Raw genomic sequence first — 18491 nt, 5'->3', positions numbered from 1 at the left:
ACTGTTGGTATATTTAGGCAAATAAATTTATCAAATGCGCTACATTTGAAATTGGCATTACCAGCCCGAAAAAATGATTAAAACGGTTTATACAACTACAAATTTAAACGATAAAAATAATTTAGGTACCATGATTTTGGAAAACATAGGTAAACTTTTTTGTACTCGAATTAATTAATTTCTATCATTCTGCATATTTCGTAATTAATAATAAAAGTATATTATATATGACATATAATTGAGAAGCACCGTTACAGAAATGAAGTTCTCAGCCTTTGGTTGTCATCAACTTTTTCATTAATTCGATGTCAATTTTTTTCAAAAAAAATGTTCTGAATATTATGCAACACGATGTAATATTCAATTAAATAACCTACTATACAAGTCGTTAACCTGCGTTTCTATCGATTAATTCTTTAAAGTTTTTTCTTATAAGATAGTTATTGCAAACGATATTCGTTTTTGCGTACACCTTTTTTCAAGGCTATATTAGTCACCTTCTAAGCCAACAAAAGCCTTCAAAGTTCTTTGTTATCTTAACAATCCTGTTTTAGTCGACATAAAAAGATTATTGAATCTATTTCTTAATTTTAATAAAATATGTATATTAATTAATAAAGCCGAGATGATCCGGTGAATATCCACCAACCAACTCGCATTGGTACGGCGTGGTGGAATAAGCTCCAAGCCTTCTCTTCAAAGAGAGAAGACCTTAACCCAGTATTGGGACATTTTCAGACTGTTTCTTATATATATTATCTACAATTTAATTACAATATTATATTTACTTTTTATCGTCTAATTACTTTCGCAATAATTTTGAGCTCGTTTAATAAGCAACAAAAAAATATTTATAGTATTTTTATCCTGTTTCCCTATTGTGCAAATACAATTAAATTATAAATACTTAGAATGAATATAATATTCCTTTGTCGATTATTTAACACACTATGTTATGAAAGAATCTCCGACACGCGCAGGTTTTACGCTTACTGGAGAGTCCCAACCTAATATGCTATGTATACAATGTATACATTTTTTTAAAATTATTCTTTATCATATGAAGCATACTTTCTGATATAAGGAAGCGCCCATATCTTCATAGGCTATGAAGCAATAGGAAGAAACTTAATTAAGTGAAAGCGTATTCTTATAAGGTGGGCGAAAACAAGCGGGCGGGATCCATTATGTACGATGCTATTGATATTCTCCACAGAGATTGAAAGTGGACTCATCATTCATTTCATTACATAATACTCGAACAACCGAGGGAAATGTCAGGAAATAATTTAATTCTAATAAAAAACCGGTAATTAATAGAATAACTATCTTGTATTATTAAATATATAAAATATAACTCGAATGTAAAATAGGTTTTTTATTTATTTTATTTAAATATATAGAATAATAATTACTCTATCAATTAATGCCATATGCTATATACACTCAACAGTGATATTTAATTTTGACATAAAAAAATGAAATTATCTTTTTGCCAGAAGAGAAAGGTATTTACCATTCAAATTCAAATTACCCTGGACACCTAAACTAGGATAACCCGTGACTTATGTTACGTGACCCGTGAAAGTTATCTCGTTTACAGTAAATATGTAAGCATAAATCTATTAGTAAAGAGAAATCGAAGAAAATTGTTTGAATACATTTATGACGTCACTTACTGTACATTTTTTGATAAAACAATAAACGAAGGTTATTCGTACATATGTACGGCAGTGGTTTCCGTATCTAAAGGTCACTTGTTCAATTCGAGCCTTAAAGAGAATGTCAGCCGAACGAGTACGAGTATTAAATACGAAAAATTAATAATTAATATAAGAACGAAACTGACTAAAGTGATAAGGGGCTTCCGACGTTCTAGATTATATTCCGATCCAACTTCAACTATTCCTCGCAAATATTAAAACTCAGCTTAATCTTAACTAAAGGTCAATTCTACTTCATTTATATCGGTTATGATAAGGTACCGATTATATTCCGATACAAATTCGATCGAACCGCAACTGGATTGCGGTTTTAGTAGAATAGGAAAACGGCAGAACGGTTACATTTTGATTCGAAGGCAATAAAGTGATAATTTGTTAGTAGAAATGGCGCCCAGTACGATGTAGGTACATACTTTGGATTTATAAATGGCAAGAAACTTATTTTAATGACGTATATTAAATAGCAATGCAATTTCATTTTTATTTAGCCAATTTGAATATTCACTGTGAACCTTATGGTATTTTATTATATTAAGACGATTAACCAAATTTCCCACAATTATAAAATTATTGTCAGAACTTTGACAACCTGCGACATTACTATAATATAACAATTTACGATGCCTATTTACTACCTTCGTAAAAATGTTCAGTACAAGTTAAAATACGAACGAATATCATACAAGCAGTTTCTAGGTTATCAATTAGTGTCAGTCTATGATTTTATGCCTATTATTAAAGCTATTGTTATATTCATATAAAATAAATGCTAACGTCATTGTTGCGAACAACAACTCAGAAAAATATTTGGTACGATTTTACATAATCCTTAAAATGTATTTTTTTAAGATTTCAAAAGCAATTTCAAATTACTTTATATAAATGTAACGTCAATACTACTTCCAGTTACTTTATTTAAACTAAGTATTTCATGCCCTTGATTTTTATTTTTTTATTTAGTTCGCATTCAGTGGGATTTACGCTTAGCTAAACAAAGAGGTTACTATAAAATTATATTTAAAAAAAAAACATTTGTAATATATAAAAGATTTCACCGACAAATTTGGTACTCAATGTTATCAAAATTCATATGTAAGCTCTTTTTACTTTGCTCATAGTCGGAAAGTAAAAGAAACAGTACATAGTTTTTCTGCGTGAAAGCTCACCCTCAGTCGTCACGCAATGCGCGCGCGCCGAACAAACCGGTACTTTTTCCTGGTTTACAAATTTAACGTGCCCACTGTCGGTCTACTTAGATGGAGTAATTGGCATGGCAAAGACTATTGTTCTCGGCAAACTGCCGTGTCCCGCAAACTACGTTATTTCTTTTGAAATTCATCTGTAACGATGGACGATACTATTGTCAAATAAAATGATTTGTTGTCTCAAATTTCCTCAAATTTCCTTTTTATAGTTGAGCCCAAGAAATATGTTCACCACATCAATGATGAAGGAACATTGACAGAAATTAACTTATTCAATTAACAATCACAAACTTACTTTTATATATATAGGCTTTATAAACTTCGATTAGCGCGTGCTTAGTTAAGGCATAGATATATATAAACAGGACTTATGTTAGTGGCATTAAAATTTAAAACGTTTTCGCTCGCTAATTGCATACGAAAATTCTTTATACAAAATATATGTAAATCATTCAACATTTATAGCATTATCTCATTCTTTCAATTTTTTTAAAAACATTTTGTAATGACGTAAATAAGAAAATAGTTTCCCCGTTTTCGTAATTGTTCCAAATCACAAATTTTGTTCTTTACATGAGCATATTAAATAAAACAACACAGACTTGTGTGTCACAGGTCTTCATAGAAAAAGGGCACAGATAATGTGATATCTACGTCTGGCATATTTATGGTAAACATAAATGTCTCTCTTTTTATCATCACTGATTTTAAATTTGAAAGACAAAGACAATGTATTGCTTGACTAATTACCCTCTAAACAACAATTTTACTCTACGTATATTTTATTTCATACGAGTTAATAATGCAGTTATTTTCTTAAATAATTTCAAAGCTCTCATAAGAGGAGGCGGAAGCCCGCATCCTGCTTAGGTCGTCACGCACGAAATACAAATGAAATTCTTATAATATGATCAATAGTAATATTAAAATATACGAGGAAATAAACTTATTATCTTTTTATGAAATGCTTGATTTATGTAATATTAACAGTAATAAACTGAGCCATCGGTAACGTATCGCGAATTCAATATATTTATTATTTATCCATCGAACTATATTTTACTATGAAATGATATTAATAATTTAAGCAGACGTCTGCGGAAGCTTCCGTATTATAATTATATATCTTGATTGTCAGACCACCTGGTGGGAATTATTACCACGCGATGTTCGGTACGCGTGACAGGTATTCGCTATGTAGGTAATGCTAAATAGAACTAATGATCTGACAATAAGTGTTAGAATCTAAAATAAATAATTACATAATTATATTATATAAAATAAATGTTCTATACAGAAACATTCATCTGTTAATTTTCCACTGGTGGGTTTTTAAGCAGAAGGTTTGGATTTGATTCCAACCCGCCGCTTCAACGCACTTATATGACAGATTTTCATTTGATACTTGCAGGTACCTCCTTGTCTTCCTTCACAGGAGCGCTCGAGTTGTATAAGTTAAGATAAATTAAAATCAAGCACACGAAAATTGTGTTTACTTGAGTTTGAACCCAAAATCTTGGGTTAAGGTTCACTCGTCATAACAACCACAAGCCCTTGGCTCTTGATGAATATATTATTGAGAGTTAGTGCTGCCAGCTTTGAAGTTAATATTGTTAGATACTCAATCATCAGTTAGTCTACTCACTCACACTCATACTCACATCAATACATTGTATGTATTGTTCCGGTTTGTACGAGAGGGCGGACCACTGTAATTAAAGGTCCAACCGGCTAATAATAAATAATCAATAGTTAGTAATGTTGAGCGTTACTCTCACCAACAAATATAATCAATTTTATTTCGTTGTCCTCTGTATAGTCATCACATGTCTTATTAATATTCAATGTAATATAGATGCCATGATCAATTGTATACGTGATAACATTAATTTGTGAATGTACTTTTTCTTAATATGAATTAGAACCGAAGTTACTACATTAGATTTTTTGTTTTCGATTATAAATAGAAACGTATCAGGAAAAGGACATCGATCAAATTTTCTTTCAGTGAATATCTGTTACATTAACAATTTGAATTTAGAACATAACATTGTAATGCATGCGTTGAAACAAATAAAATCATTTCGAACAAGTTACGGGTAATGTCTAACTATATATATTTATGTCTCCATTTTAAAAAGCGGTAAAATCAAAATTATGTACTGTATAAGCCTTATATGTAAAAAAAAAAGCAAAACCCAACATTACAAACGATTGTCGATTTAATTCATTAGTGATATTATGATAAATAAATTAGAATTTTGAATTAACACAATTAAAATTATACAAAACATTTGACTGAATTTTTCATCGCCGGTTTCAGATTTCACTTATACAAACGCTTGGTAAATGGCGCGAGTGACGTTGATAACATCGCATTACCTATGTCTCACCGTGGGAATATATGTAATAACTTAAAACAAATGAAATTAAATATTATGCCAGCGATAACACAGTAGTGACACGTTAACTGACGAACAACATAATTGCTCTTTCGTCTAGTTTTTAACAAATACACAATACATTATAATATCTAAATATACCACTTATTATTATACATTTTCGCAAAACCTTTTGATTTGTTCATAAAACATAATACAAGTACATCACTTCAAATATAAATAACTGTGATTTAACGGGATCGACTTTAATCCAATTACCGAGGTATCGCATTAACTAGCCGATACTGGTCGAAGGGTGGAAGCCTTGACTACTTACGTGGGCGACTTACGCAGGTCACCTAGCCATTGATATATGTAGGTACATATGAACATTATTTAAACAAATGTTCCGTAAGTATTAGGTAATGATTACAGTCGCCATTTAAATCGTTCCTATTTATTTATAAACAATGAGCATTATTCGTGTATTCAGCAGTAGATATTACTAATCGTCACGTCAACATGATGAATGAGATATCTTAGCCAGGCTACGTATAAAACGTATCGACTAATTTTATATCGCGATGCCACCCATGAATAATATATTAAACCTGTTATTGTTGCTAAATAAGTGAAAGTGTATAAGTAGTACGAAATAGATAACATTTTCACGTTATCGAATAAGGCTATAATAAAAAACATTAAAAAAAAATAGCTTGCGAAAAATTAAATGTTTACTTAATTGTACAGACAAAAAACGACAAAACAGCATGCATACATTTTATTATTATCTTTATTCATTTTATTTTTAATATAATATATTGAAATCTCATCAGTCACAAGATTTCGTCAAAATAACAGATGATTCGTTTGAGACCAGCACATTCTTTAAAATATGTAAATTGATAAGATAACATCACCGTTTTTTCATTGTTTGTTGAATTTTAAAGCTAAAAAGAACATTGCAGTTTGATCACAGCTTGAAATTTAGTATAAGATTTAATGGTTTGGCTGATCTACCCGGCTATGTTTGCGTACGAATTAAGAGGACGAAGAGGTATTTGTAAGTGTAGTTTTGTGTTATCGTTATTTTATTCCGGTTTTTTTTTATGAATTATACAAAAAATTCTCGATCTTTGTCTAAATTCAAATCAAAACGATTTTATAAAAACATAACACCATATAATCTGTATAAAGTGCTTTAACTTTTAATATACAGATTATTACTATATAATACATTAATTTATTTATAAGGTAATAAAACTAGCACTAATACTTTGCATATATTTTAATTTGAGACGTTGAGGAATTAATTGTCCGATTTCATTTATAATATCTTCCCGTTGTTCTTTCGATTAAAATATTAACAGTGACAATTATTTTTATAGGAAAAGATTTATATAATCTTATGCCATTTGCATGTTTTACTAGTGCGTGACTAAGTCACAGCCACTCGATCGCACGTTTCAAACTTGACCCACATCTCCTGCGAATCTATTGTCTTCGCCTGACCTCGATCCATGATGTCAACCCAATGTCTTACTCGAAAATACTTGCATTTCCTTAAGCGTCCTTCCAAAAACAATACTACTCATTTTAATAGTCCTCGCCACAAGTTTCCCCCTCTTTATAAGTACTGTACAAAGTCCGGTCCTTTGTCTTTGTCTCGGTAATCTTTTAAGAAAGAATATATTTATGTAAAATCTTTAAAAAATAACCTTTCATTCTGATATATTTTGCCTTATGTATGTTTGTGGTTTGTATTTTCTAAAAAAGTACAATTGTGAAGTATCGCTACTAGTCATTGTCAAACGAAAACAAACTTTCCTTTAAAAGGTATAATTTAATATCATTACAACAAAATTAGACACTGAACGCAAATAAAACTTTCCACACTTTCTTTTTGGACTCCGGCTTTTGAAAGGAAATCCCGTTACAACATGGCATTGCCCTAGTCTCTGCATGACAACGCTTTCCATGGCTTTTATGATGCTACTTTTGATAAATTGCTTAATGACTTTGAAATCTATTGAAGTTACAAACTCCAGAACATTAACTAACAATTATCAGAATAATAAATATGATTTTTTTAATTACTTCAATTAATTTAAAAACAAACCATTTCTTAAACATCATAAAATTCGAATCAAGTTTCGGGGTTATATCTGTATAGTAAGAACAGCATAAGTTGCTGTTGAAGGCGGACATATTTATTTTTAATTGATACAAAGCGATATTTTAGCAAAACATACTAACATGATACATTGTATCTCTTGTTACAGGCATGTCTTTAGACGAGGGTAGACAGTCGCAGCGGCCATACCGTTATGGCATGGTTCTGCTATGCGCAGGCGCTCTTATAAACTGGCTAGGGCTTGCCGAGGACTACGCGGAACCAGTTCGCTACGTGGGTGTGGCTTGCATCGTCGCCGGCGCGCTGCTCATCTGTGCAGCTATGTGCTGCTGGCTGCAATCGCCTGCCAGACAGCCACAGAATGACCGCGCATCGCCAGACACCCACCAAGTGAGTTTCACCAGAAATTCATATACTATATTGACATTTTATATATATTCAATATATATCAAATGTCAACTCAGAAATAGCATAGTAATATTAATACATATCTCCCGTTCTATTCTAGTGCTATTGTTTATCCGACATATTAGTTTCTTAAGTTTGTGGCTAATTAGTAAACTTAATAACTGAACAAAAATATTTTTTAAAAAGAGTTTACTTAAAAAAATATATACGTTATATTTTAATGTCCTCACTATTTAATTGCAGATTGACGATCCTATCCACGTTATCTCAATGCCAGACGAGGAGACGATGCAGCAAAAACCTCCAGACTATGACACCGTGGCTGGAGCACCACCAACGTACGACGATGCTATCAAGTTGAACCCGGCGCGACTGCTGCCTGCGACCAGCAGCGCCCGAAGCTTTGCCGAGACCCCGCAAACTCCCAATTCCGACGTTACGATCATTCCGGGTCAACTGGACGAAGCGCACGGACCAGCCACGCCTCCCTCGGCCGTGGTGCCCGTCCACATGCCGCACGTGCAGACGCAGGTCCCCAAGACCCCTCCGCCGCCATACAGGCCCCCGCAGGCGATCAGATGAAAGGTTGTCAGGAAAGCTGTGTTACTTTAAATCGACTGCTGTTTCATGTGATGTGACCTGTAAATATGTTAAACATGCATTGTGAGCGGTTGATCACTTTCGTGGAACTCCACGGACATCTTATTGAAATGTTACGGTATTATTTAATTATATCATACATATCCACACATGGAACGATTTTTTTGAATTTAGTAGGATGTCGAGCGTAGGAACGATGCGTAGGTACTTATGTGATATTAAAACGTAAATAATAATTAGTTACTTAATTAACCTACCTGCTGTATATATTTATTATAAAAATATTAGTTTGTTGAAATGTAAGAAAAAATGTACCTAAATAACAAAAATCTCTTCCAAATGGCATGAACTCGTACTACTCAGTATGAAATGGAACCATCAAACCGAAAAATAAAAACGTTTGTAGGAAATTAAAGCAGTGCTAGAGCTGTGCCATTAATAATGTTATTAATTTAGTTACTTCCTATGTATAATCTTTAAAATATTTGGTACAGTATTATGTGATATTGACCAGGGCATGACCTATTGCCACTATTATAAGAATTGCACTTCTCTTGCTCAATCGATTGAAGTCGTATCATTACATTAGACTGCTTGATGTAACAAAACAAGGAAAGATTGACGAACTATAAATATACTAACGAGATACGCTAAGGCAACTGAGCATTTAACAACAATAAAACTAATTTATAATAAGGTTGATTCCTTTAGCGTTTTTGCAAATTTTCATAGAAAAAAATATATATACATATGTATTGGCACGATAATCAGCATGTTATATATCGTTGATACTGTGTAGCTAGTGACTTGTGATAATTCATTATTAGTTTATAATATTGATGGCGGGAAAAGCGAACGCATTGATTGCGTTTTTTGTACTTTAGATGTTATTGCATTTGTCAAACTATCATTCACACAATTCCTGTTGTCAATAATCTTACGATTAGATTAATGTTGAAATACAAATCGGTTTGTTTCTATTCTAGTCTTAAATTAACGACTACAATAAATAAACTCTTTGTTAATCACCAGGCAAAATAATTTGTATTTGTACAAGTTCTTATTGCACAACTTGAAGGTGATTTGTCAATATTAATTTTAAAGTATTTAGTTATTATTTTGTTATTTTAAATAATTCTTTTTTGAGATTAAAATTGTATTCGTAAAACCGTTCAACTCAAGATCATTTGTCATATTCATGTAATTATTGTGATCTTTTTTAAGGCAGCTTCTCTTCTTCTTTCTTATCTTTAATACATGAACCATACCGACCATATAAATTCTTGCCATTTACTACAGATGTAAACAATTACTATGCAACTGCAGTTGGTTTTGAGTGAACCGCGTTAGAAAACTAAACTTAGTCGCATCAATGCCATGATCTAAGCTAAAAAATAACGTAGGAACTGTGAAATTAATTTGTTCAATAAAACGTGGTTAGTCCTCATTTGGCCTAATGTTAAAACATTAATTAAATATAAACATCGACTGTCAACTAATCCTTTAATAGAGCTTGCAATAAATTGGGACCAATACTTAACATTATTGTAATATTATATAACACCCTAATAATAATTACTTTTCTGTTTTAAGATTTACAATGCTGAAGTTGTGCATTTATTATTTGTACATTTTACAAAGTTACAAAATTTGAGTGTACATACAAAATAAATGTTGTTGCGAAAAAATAATAGTTTTCTTTTTGACTTTTACCATTTTTTTAAATAAAGCGGTTTCTAATAGCAGTATTATAAAATAACGATTATTTTTTTATTTATCATAGTAGTGTTGTTTTTTTTATGAATACTATAGCTATTACTTGTTTTAATACTATACAGAAACCGGTATGTGTTGATATTAAATTGACCTTCGTTTGACTCATACACGCTTTAAATAACTTTAAATAATAGGATTCTTCTAACTGGCTTATCTTGCTATTACAGCAATTACGCATATGACAGGTTTCCTAGCTCAATTTAATACTCGTGAAACTGGAAGAAAGAATTAAGTGTGAAAGAGACCCACTATAATGACGTCGTACCTACTTAATCAACATGACGTAAATATTACCACTTATTATTTACAGTCTAACTGTAACAGCCTATTGTTCTCAATATTTAATTACTTTTTAATATCTTCGTTTATTTATTATTCTAATTTTTAAATTAAGATTATACGTACAGCCTTCCACATATTTTGATAATTATGCCTTCACTTAATTTGAATCTTCGCACAAAATTGCTTACTGAAGATCTCAAGACAATTCGTTTCAAATATCGTTAGACTTGTAATAGTTTTTCGAGATATAGTCGTAAGATATAAAACTTAACAAAATAAGAATGAATTGACACTATTATCGAAAATATTTACGAAGACCGAAAACTATTGAATCTATCAATCAATTGATTCAATAGTTTTGAATCCCTTTTCAGGTTTTTGTAAATGCAATATAGGTAGATAGTGAAGCGAATCAAAATTCTATCTAATCTATCAAGAGAGAACAGGTCTATTTGTAATAAATATTATATTATTCTAATAAGTGAATAATATTAAATATCACTATTTCGATGGTCATATCTAGTTCAAATTCCCAAGACTAGTCTGCGCTACTTTGGTATATAATAAATGTTAAAATGTAATTATATAATCGTTTTTTTTTTTTAAGTTTAAAAGAATATTCTAGTAGTAGGTAATAGTAGAAGGAGATTCAGAAACAAATAAATTGTTTAGGTTGAATTGATATGTGAATAGTTTAACGCGTAATTCAATACAATCAACGTCGATAATTTATTCTTGTGACATCTTCGTTTTAGTCAAGCTCTAATAATATACAAATGTTGTTCTTCTAACTCCGCAATAACCTCTTTGGGAGACTATAATTATTATTTATATTTAATTTGAATAAGAAATAGGTACCTACATAGTTATTTATAAAATAATTAGAGTAATTTCATTACAATTTGATTTTGAAGGAAATGTTATAAAAAGTCTTATATTCTATTATTTGACATATGCAAAGAATAATAATTATAACGTTTAGTTGTTACGAAAATAGCAGGCCTGCCTGCCTTCGATTCATCGGTTTACGTCTTAAAAAGAACGACAACTACTGTAGAAAATTTCACTTGTTGAGCAGTGCTTTCAGCTTTATGTTCAAATTCAAAAAAACTTTATTATAGTATTTTATAGAAAACTATATACAGGGCCGGATCTACCAAAGCCCACGTAGCCCAAAAAGCCATATCTTTTTGGGCTACGTGGATTCAAGAGGGCCCCAGCTAAATAATGTCAATGTCAAAAATAGGCGATAATGCGAACGAATCGATAACTTTATTTTATTTATTTATTTAAAATACTTTATTGCACAACACAGGAATACATAATGGAAACACGAAACATTTAATAAATGGTTCACAAAGGTGGTCTTATCGCTTATAGCGATCTCTCACAGACAACCTTTGGTGATAGAAGCTTAGAACGAAAACAGGTAAGTGCAGAAATAGATAGAGAGAGGAGATAAAAGCTATAATATAAAAATATTTATACTAAAGTATAATAATAAACTACACAGATCGTATGGTTTGCAGCCCTGCGAGTCCTGCAATTAATCAAACCCATTTAATTAAATTAATTCGAGTCTACGTTCAGATATGTCTTAGGTGGGCCCCTGAGTAGCGTTAGCCCAGGGCTCCATAAACTTACGGGCCGGCCCTGACTGTATAGAATTCTACGACCGTTTTGGAAAGAAATGTCTCAGACAGGCTTTAGAAGAACCGGCCGAAAAAAACTCAGCGGGTATTTTTTTATCTCTTTGACTGTTTCCTTCAGTGCTCAGTGGTCCAATGCTCTGTGGATGTAAGTAGTCGAATCAATACATTGAATTAATAAATCGGTATAAATATAACCAATTTGAGTTTTCGTAAGCAATGTTAATCGATCCTTAATAAACTTACTATTTCATTATCTTTGAAGTTATTATAGCCTTAAGCCTGATTCTATTAACACAGTTGCGAAAAGGGAAGGGATATTAATGGTCACGTAATTACCTTCGCTCTAATGTGTTGCATTTTTTATAAAAGATTGCTAATAGCTTATTATGATAAAGAACGAGCAGAAAACTTATATATTCTGAGATATTCTGGTGAATGATGTCAAGGTTATAAATAATCATAGATACAAATACTTAATTAGTAGATGTGTTAACAAAGTCGGCTACGACTAGGTCGTATAAGCCGAGTCTGATTGTATAATGATTTGTAGCATAACATATTTATTAAAATTTAAAAATATTCGGTATAAAAAACTCCTATAAGTACCTACTTCTTTGCACATGTGGAATACATTCGCAAAGACAAAGCAAACACTCACAAATATATTATGTAACTACATGACAGTAGATATTATAGCCCACTAGTACGTGCATAAACACAATTACACCTGTATTACCTGTATCTCATATTCAATCAGGTCAGCAATACGACACAAACGGAGATCCATACACCGCATGACGGACAGCTTTGATTGCTTTTAAAGGCAAAGCTCTCGGAAGTATAAACTTTCTTCACAGAAAAAGCTTTTGTACGGGCTTTGCACAAAACGCAACCCTCAGTATTTATACCAGCCGAATTTGAATGTCACCATTACGAGTAAGGTACTACTCAAATATTCGTGATTGATATGATGCAAGATAATTTTTATTTAAAATAGTTTTAATGAAATGTCTGTCGAGATTAAATTTTAGGTATACCATATCTTATATGGTTCACAATCCGTCAAAAAAATAATTGAGTGAATTTCATTAATCGTAAATATCCGATGATTTTCATGTATGTAGTATGTACATAGTATATCTACCACTATGCTCCATTGCAAAGTGGAGCAGTGTGGTGGAAGAAGTTTCCAAACTCTCCTCAATAGTAGAGGAGGCGTTTGCGCGGTATTGGAATATTTACAGAATCTCTGTGTACCAAATTCAATTACTATCGCCAACAATAAAAACGCCTAAATCCTAACATAAAAAACCGTGAAAACCATGAAACAATTACATTAAATAAACTTTATAACAGCTATCAATTCTTTGTTTATAATTTACTTATTTATAGCTGTAAAGTCAATGATATTTTTTCTTAAAGTAAATATCAAACAGTGTATACTATACGTACCATTCCATCTGTTTTACTATAATCTATGAACCCTTTGTTTACTAAATAATACAGCTACTGAAGCTGCTATATATATTCTGCTGAAGTATTGACACTTCCGCATTCCGCCTTCAAATATAAAAGAATATCTTTAGGTAGACTCTACACATTACTTCAAATGATCTATTACCTCATAAACATCGAATTATTTGCTCACTATATATAAACAATGTTTAAAGTTACAACTTAATGCAATTCGTTGAAAGTATTCATCAAAATAAATGTTACAATGTGTACTATTTAGTAAATGATCTCATACTGTAACATAATCGATTTTCATAGTGTGGTGCCGGAGTTAATTAAAATACATAATTACTTGAACTTGGCAACTAATTTGTGTATATCTCTGGCAATAATAAAGAAGTGTGTGATTATTTACTATTGTATTATTATCGCTATATAGTTATTGTTTTGTTTCACTACTATTTATGAATTTGCACTCAACTCACAAACTACTGCTGTAGACTATGAAATATACTTTACTTCTGTGACTATTATTATTTAGTATAATTCAATTTAAAGAATTATATTAAAACAATAGATATAACTCACCTTTAAAAGAAATGTATTATACTACAGGCTTAAATTAGTACAGTTAATAGCTTTGCTATATTTTTTTATGGACGACTGATTGACTTAAATTACAGTGTGTTTGCCAAAAAATAATTGAATATTAAAACTTAATTAAAAATTTGTTAAAACAAATAATGTCTAGAAATCAGATTGGTTGAATAAAAATTATACCCTTGCTTATAATAGAAAAATAATGAAAAAAAGTAAATTGTCAGTACAAAGTAAGGTAGTAGTCGCTAAGCCACTTGTCAGTTGTCATTGTCAAATCAACTGTCACTTACGAGAGTACAATGCTTACAATTTACAAAAACTAAATAATAAATAAAATCAAATTGGTTGCGTGCTAGTGCTTTAGGTGCATACTTTAAAAGACTAAGACAAAGTTTTTTATGTAGTACATTGACTTTTGCAAGAATGTTTTGATGTAAACATTATTAAAAATAAATAAAACTTACTTTAAAAAATTACCTATATGAAAAAAATGCCGGTTGAATTAAATAGTCTAACAGAGGGATGGTTAGAATTAGAAAGTGATCCCGGATTGTTCACATTACTATTAGAAGATTTTGGTGTTAAAGGAGTCCAAGTAGAAGAAATTTATGACTTACACAAACCATTTGAAAGTCCTGTTTATGGTTTTATTTTTTTATTTCGTTGGATTGAAGAGCGACGATCGCGTCGTAAATTTGTAGAGCAGACTGAAAGTTTTGTGCGAGATGAGGAAACTATTAATAATATATTTTTTGCACAGCAAATGGTTCCAAATAGTTGTGCTACACATGCCTTGCTTTCAATTTTATTGAACTGTCCCAACCTTCACTTAGGAGAAACACTGAGTAGGCTAAAGGTAACAAGGATTCTAAAACAAATATTGTAAAAGAGTTAGCATTTTATACATTTATATAACCATTTCAGCATCACACACTTGGTATGAACCCAGAAAACAAAGGCTGGGCAATAGGAAACACTCCCGAACTTGCTTGTGCACACAATTCACATGCTATTCCACAAGCTCGTAAAAAGACTGATAAAAATGCAGTAGTCCCAACTGGACGCTTCACAGGTACTTTATATGGTTATGTACATTGGTTAATTATTTTGTTGCATAATATGTAATGTTAATTTTGTATGATTTATAATTATAACTATAAAAGTGGCTGTACCATAGACATAAATAGTATGTGTAAGAAATATATATAATTTTACTAACAAAGTTTTTGTAAACTTCTTGAGTTACAACATATAACAAACAAGACATTAGATATTGCTGCTAGCTTGTTATATTGCTAATCCCATGGCCACTGTTTTAAGTTCCAAGATGGATCCAGGGATAGTTGTTCGGTGTTCTGTCAAGATACTCTTAATAGCACAAAGAAAGGAAATTACTTGTGTTACACTCTCAAATCTCAGAAAGCATGTAAAGCCATTGTTCATCTGCTTGCACACACTTGGGCAAAATAATATATCTCTTACATATATGTCTTTTCCTTGAAATTGACCCCCAAAAACGAAATTTGATCAGAAGAAGTTAGAATTAACACTTGACCAATATTATGATTTTTTATAGGAGAAGCTTACCATTTTGTAAGCTTTGTCCCAATAAATGGTCATTTATTTGAATTGGATGGGCTAAAGCCCTATCCTACGGACCATGGACCCTGGGCTATAGATGAGGATTGGACTGATAAGTTTAAGAGGGTTATGGCTGAGAGACTTGGACGAGATGCCGGAGAGCAAGTGCACGATATAAGGTATATTATTTGTCTTATTGTAACCAGTGGTACATATATTAACAGGCTGATTAGACTTGAGCCTAGGGCTGCACACTTGAGGAGTAGTAAATTTAGGAACAATTTAGACAATTTTTTTTAAAGAAATAATTTTATATATTTAGTAAATGGACAGCCTGCACATAAAACTCTGTAAATTAAACAAGTTTGAACACTTCTGTGATTTACAGAATAATCGCATATATTTTTAATGTTAATGATACAGGATCATCATCATTGTCATAAAAATAAATTTAATTTTAAGTATTATAATAAATTGAATAATACCTATTGGTACAAAATTTTGCTAAGAAATTAGACCTATATTTCAGGTTCAATCTTATGGCAGTGGTACCTGACAGAAGAATAGCACTAACACAAAGATTAAGTTTATTGGAAATCAACCAGAAGAGAGTAAAGGAAGCCATCTCCAAAATAGGAAAACATTTACGATATCTTCTAAATAAAAACCGAGAATTCAGTGGTAGATAAACAAAATATTGTCATAAATATGTAATTATTAAAGTCATCAAAATAAATAATTCATTCTACAGAATCGTCAGTTATTATATGTTAAACAAATATATTATATATATATATAATTAACTCAAAAATCAGTAATAGGTGATATCAATTACATTGTTGTACATTTTTAATACATAAAATGTAGCTCATCTACAACTTCTATATATTTAACTATATTTATGCAAGAATGTAATAATTGTCACATTTAAACAACCCTAATTATTTATTATTATTTAATAATTTGCCTATAAAAATTTTTAAACATATTGCATGCATATTTTTAATTTGCAGATGAGGGTATGTCACAGAGCAATAATGTCGATCCTGTAATCGAAAGTTCTATTCATATATGCGAAGATGCAATTCTCAATGCTCTAGATGCCTCTGAAGTATCATCGCTTGATTTGGATTTTACTCAATCCATAACAATTGAAATTGGTTCAACCGAAAGAGCACAATTTGATAGCTGTCTCAGATTGGGTAAGTTTATTACAAACAACGTAAACAAATATTTTAGTGAGAAAAATTTTACTTAGATATTGTTGTAAGGCAATATTGCCAATTTTGTCATGCCACATTTCATTTTTTGTTTTAATTCCAACAAAAATACTTTCATTTTTATGTTTTATATTTATTTCAAAATATAATATGTATATTTAGATAAATTATGGTTTATTGTTAATGCATATAGTAAGCTTTATACATTGTACTTTTTATTTACAGCTGATCCTATTGAACCTACATCGGTAGTTAAATTTGTTACTATAAATGGAGAAAATCAGATTCTTTCTGATGTAAGTACCATTATTATATGCTAAAAATACTATTTTATTATTAATATTGGTTCGGTTTTACTATTTTAGTACAAATAACCATGTTTTACTTTAGATCTACCCAACTTCCACTACTGCTCTAGTCAAAAGCAACAATATGCCCATTGTATTATGTTCCGAAGTGGTGCCTGAGCAGCCACATAGAATGAGAAAATTATTATTTACACATTCGGAGCTGAACTCACTGATGAGTAGTATAATAGCTCAGGTAGAGTCATGTCAACAGGCTCTGAATGATGAAAACGACAAAAGGGATATGTATAAGGTAAGTCTATGGAATTTGCTTATGGAAAACTGACTTTTATAATACTCAATGAACTGTAGTTTTTACTGCTATGTGCCATACTATACTCACATGATTGTTATATTTACATAATTGAAGGCAACCGTGGAACCGTAATAATATTTTTTTTTAAAACAAGACAAACTTCGTTGAACTCAGTCATTGTGATCGCGTTATTTAACAAAAATACATTTTGGTAACCAGGTAGACGATTGTCGTCGCACGCACAACTATGACGAGTTTATCTGCACGTTCCTGTCAATGCTGGCGGAGCGCGGCGTGCTGGCGGAGCTGGTGGCGGCGCAGCTGGAGCGCGGCCGGAGTTCGCGCGCGCGGCGCCGCCGGCCGCGGCCGCGACCCCGCGCGCGCCCGCGACCTCGCCCGAGGGCGCGGAAATAATCTTTATTTTAAGGATCCGTTCCTTCGAGTTCAAAAAAATCCATATGGTGAGATTTCGGTGACTGCCGGTTTGTCTGTAGATTTGCTCAGAAATATTGAGTTTGGTTGAAGTATATGCAGTAAGTTCTATTTTCATATGAGAAAGCAACAGTACAGACTCAGTCACTCAATCACACAAATTTCGCCATGATTCTGTGTGAAGAACTAAATTGAGAAAAGTTTGTCTTATTTATTGCTTTAAGATGCGCAAGATGTTTTACCTTGTGGGGTATTCTTTTTTTTTAATATACATATAAAAAACAAACTTGTTTTTAATTTATGATCGATTTCGTTAATAATATCGTTAGATTCGTACAAAATTGTATCTTTGTAATTTGTTTAAAAAATATTAACCCATACAAAATCATCACTATATGAATCAATGTGTTAAAAATAAATAGGTATTAATTAAAGGTT

The 18491-nt window shown here is 31.4% G+C and overlaps 2 protein-coding genes across 6 annotated transcripts in view; both read left to right on the top strand.

The window, feature by feature from the left end:
- Positions 1–10074, top strand: part of LOC125068009 (proline-rich extensin-like protein EPR1) — a 49997-nt gene extending 39923 nt beyond the window's left edge. For 2 of the 5 annotated variants that reach the window (XM_047676950.1, XM_047676948.1), the window contains 2 exons: positions 7593–7834; positions 8096–10074. In XM_047676950.1, the coding sequence (XP_047532906.1) occupies positions 7593–7834; positions 8096–8434 (581 nt within the window). In that variant the 3' untranslated portion in view covers positions 8435–10074. The remainder of the gene's footprint in view (positions 1–7592; positions 7835–8095) is intronic. The other 3 variants (XM_047676952.1, XM_047676953.1, XM_047676951.1) reach the window with 2 other exon arrangements.
- Positions 10075–14497: 4423 nt separating this feature from the next.
- On the top strand, positions 14498–18320 carry LOC125068178 (ubiquitin carboxyl-terminal hydrolase calypso). Its single transcript, XM_047677219.1, has 8 exons — positions 14498–15073; positions 15142–15289; positions 15794–15977; positions 16328–16479; positions 16812–17000; positions 17244–17314; positions 17409–17618; positions 17841–18320. Exons 1-8 carry the CDS (start codon positions 14699–14701, stop codon positions 18033–18035), a joined length of 1524 nt encoding a protein of 507 aa, XP_047533175.1. The 5' UTR covers positions 14498–14698; the 3' UTR covers positions 18036–18320.
- Positions 18321–18491: the final 171 nt, after the last annotated feature.

Source organism: Vanessa atalanta, chromosome 13 (genome assembly GCF_905147765.1).
Source record: "Vanessa atalanta chromosome 13, ilVanAtal1.2, whole genome shotgun sequence".
In the NCBI taxonomy this organism is placed as follows: Eukaryota; Metazoa; Arthropoda; class Insecta; order Lepidoptera; family Nymphalidae; genus Vanessa; species Vanessa atalanta.
Note: the sequence above shows the minus strand (reverse complement) of the source record. Positions and strands in the feature narration are given on the sequence as shown.

Coding starts and splice junctions, on each gene's coding strand:
- LOC125068178 (XM_047677219.1), top strand. CDS start 14,699: ATGAAAAAAATGCCGGTTGAATTAAATAGTCTAACAGAGGGATGGTTA. Junction 17,001..17,243: donor TGATAGCTGTCTCAGATTGG/GTAAGTTTATTA, acceptor TTTTATTTACAG/CTGATCCTATTGAACCTACA. Junction 17,619..17,840: donor ACAAAAGGGATATGTATAAG/GTAAGTCTATGG, acceptor TTTGGTAACCAG/GTAGACGATTGTCGTCGCAC.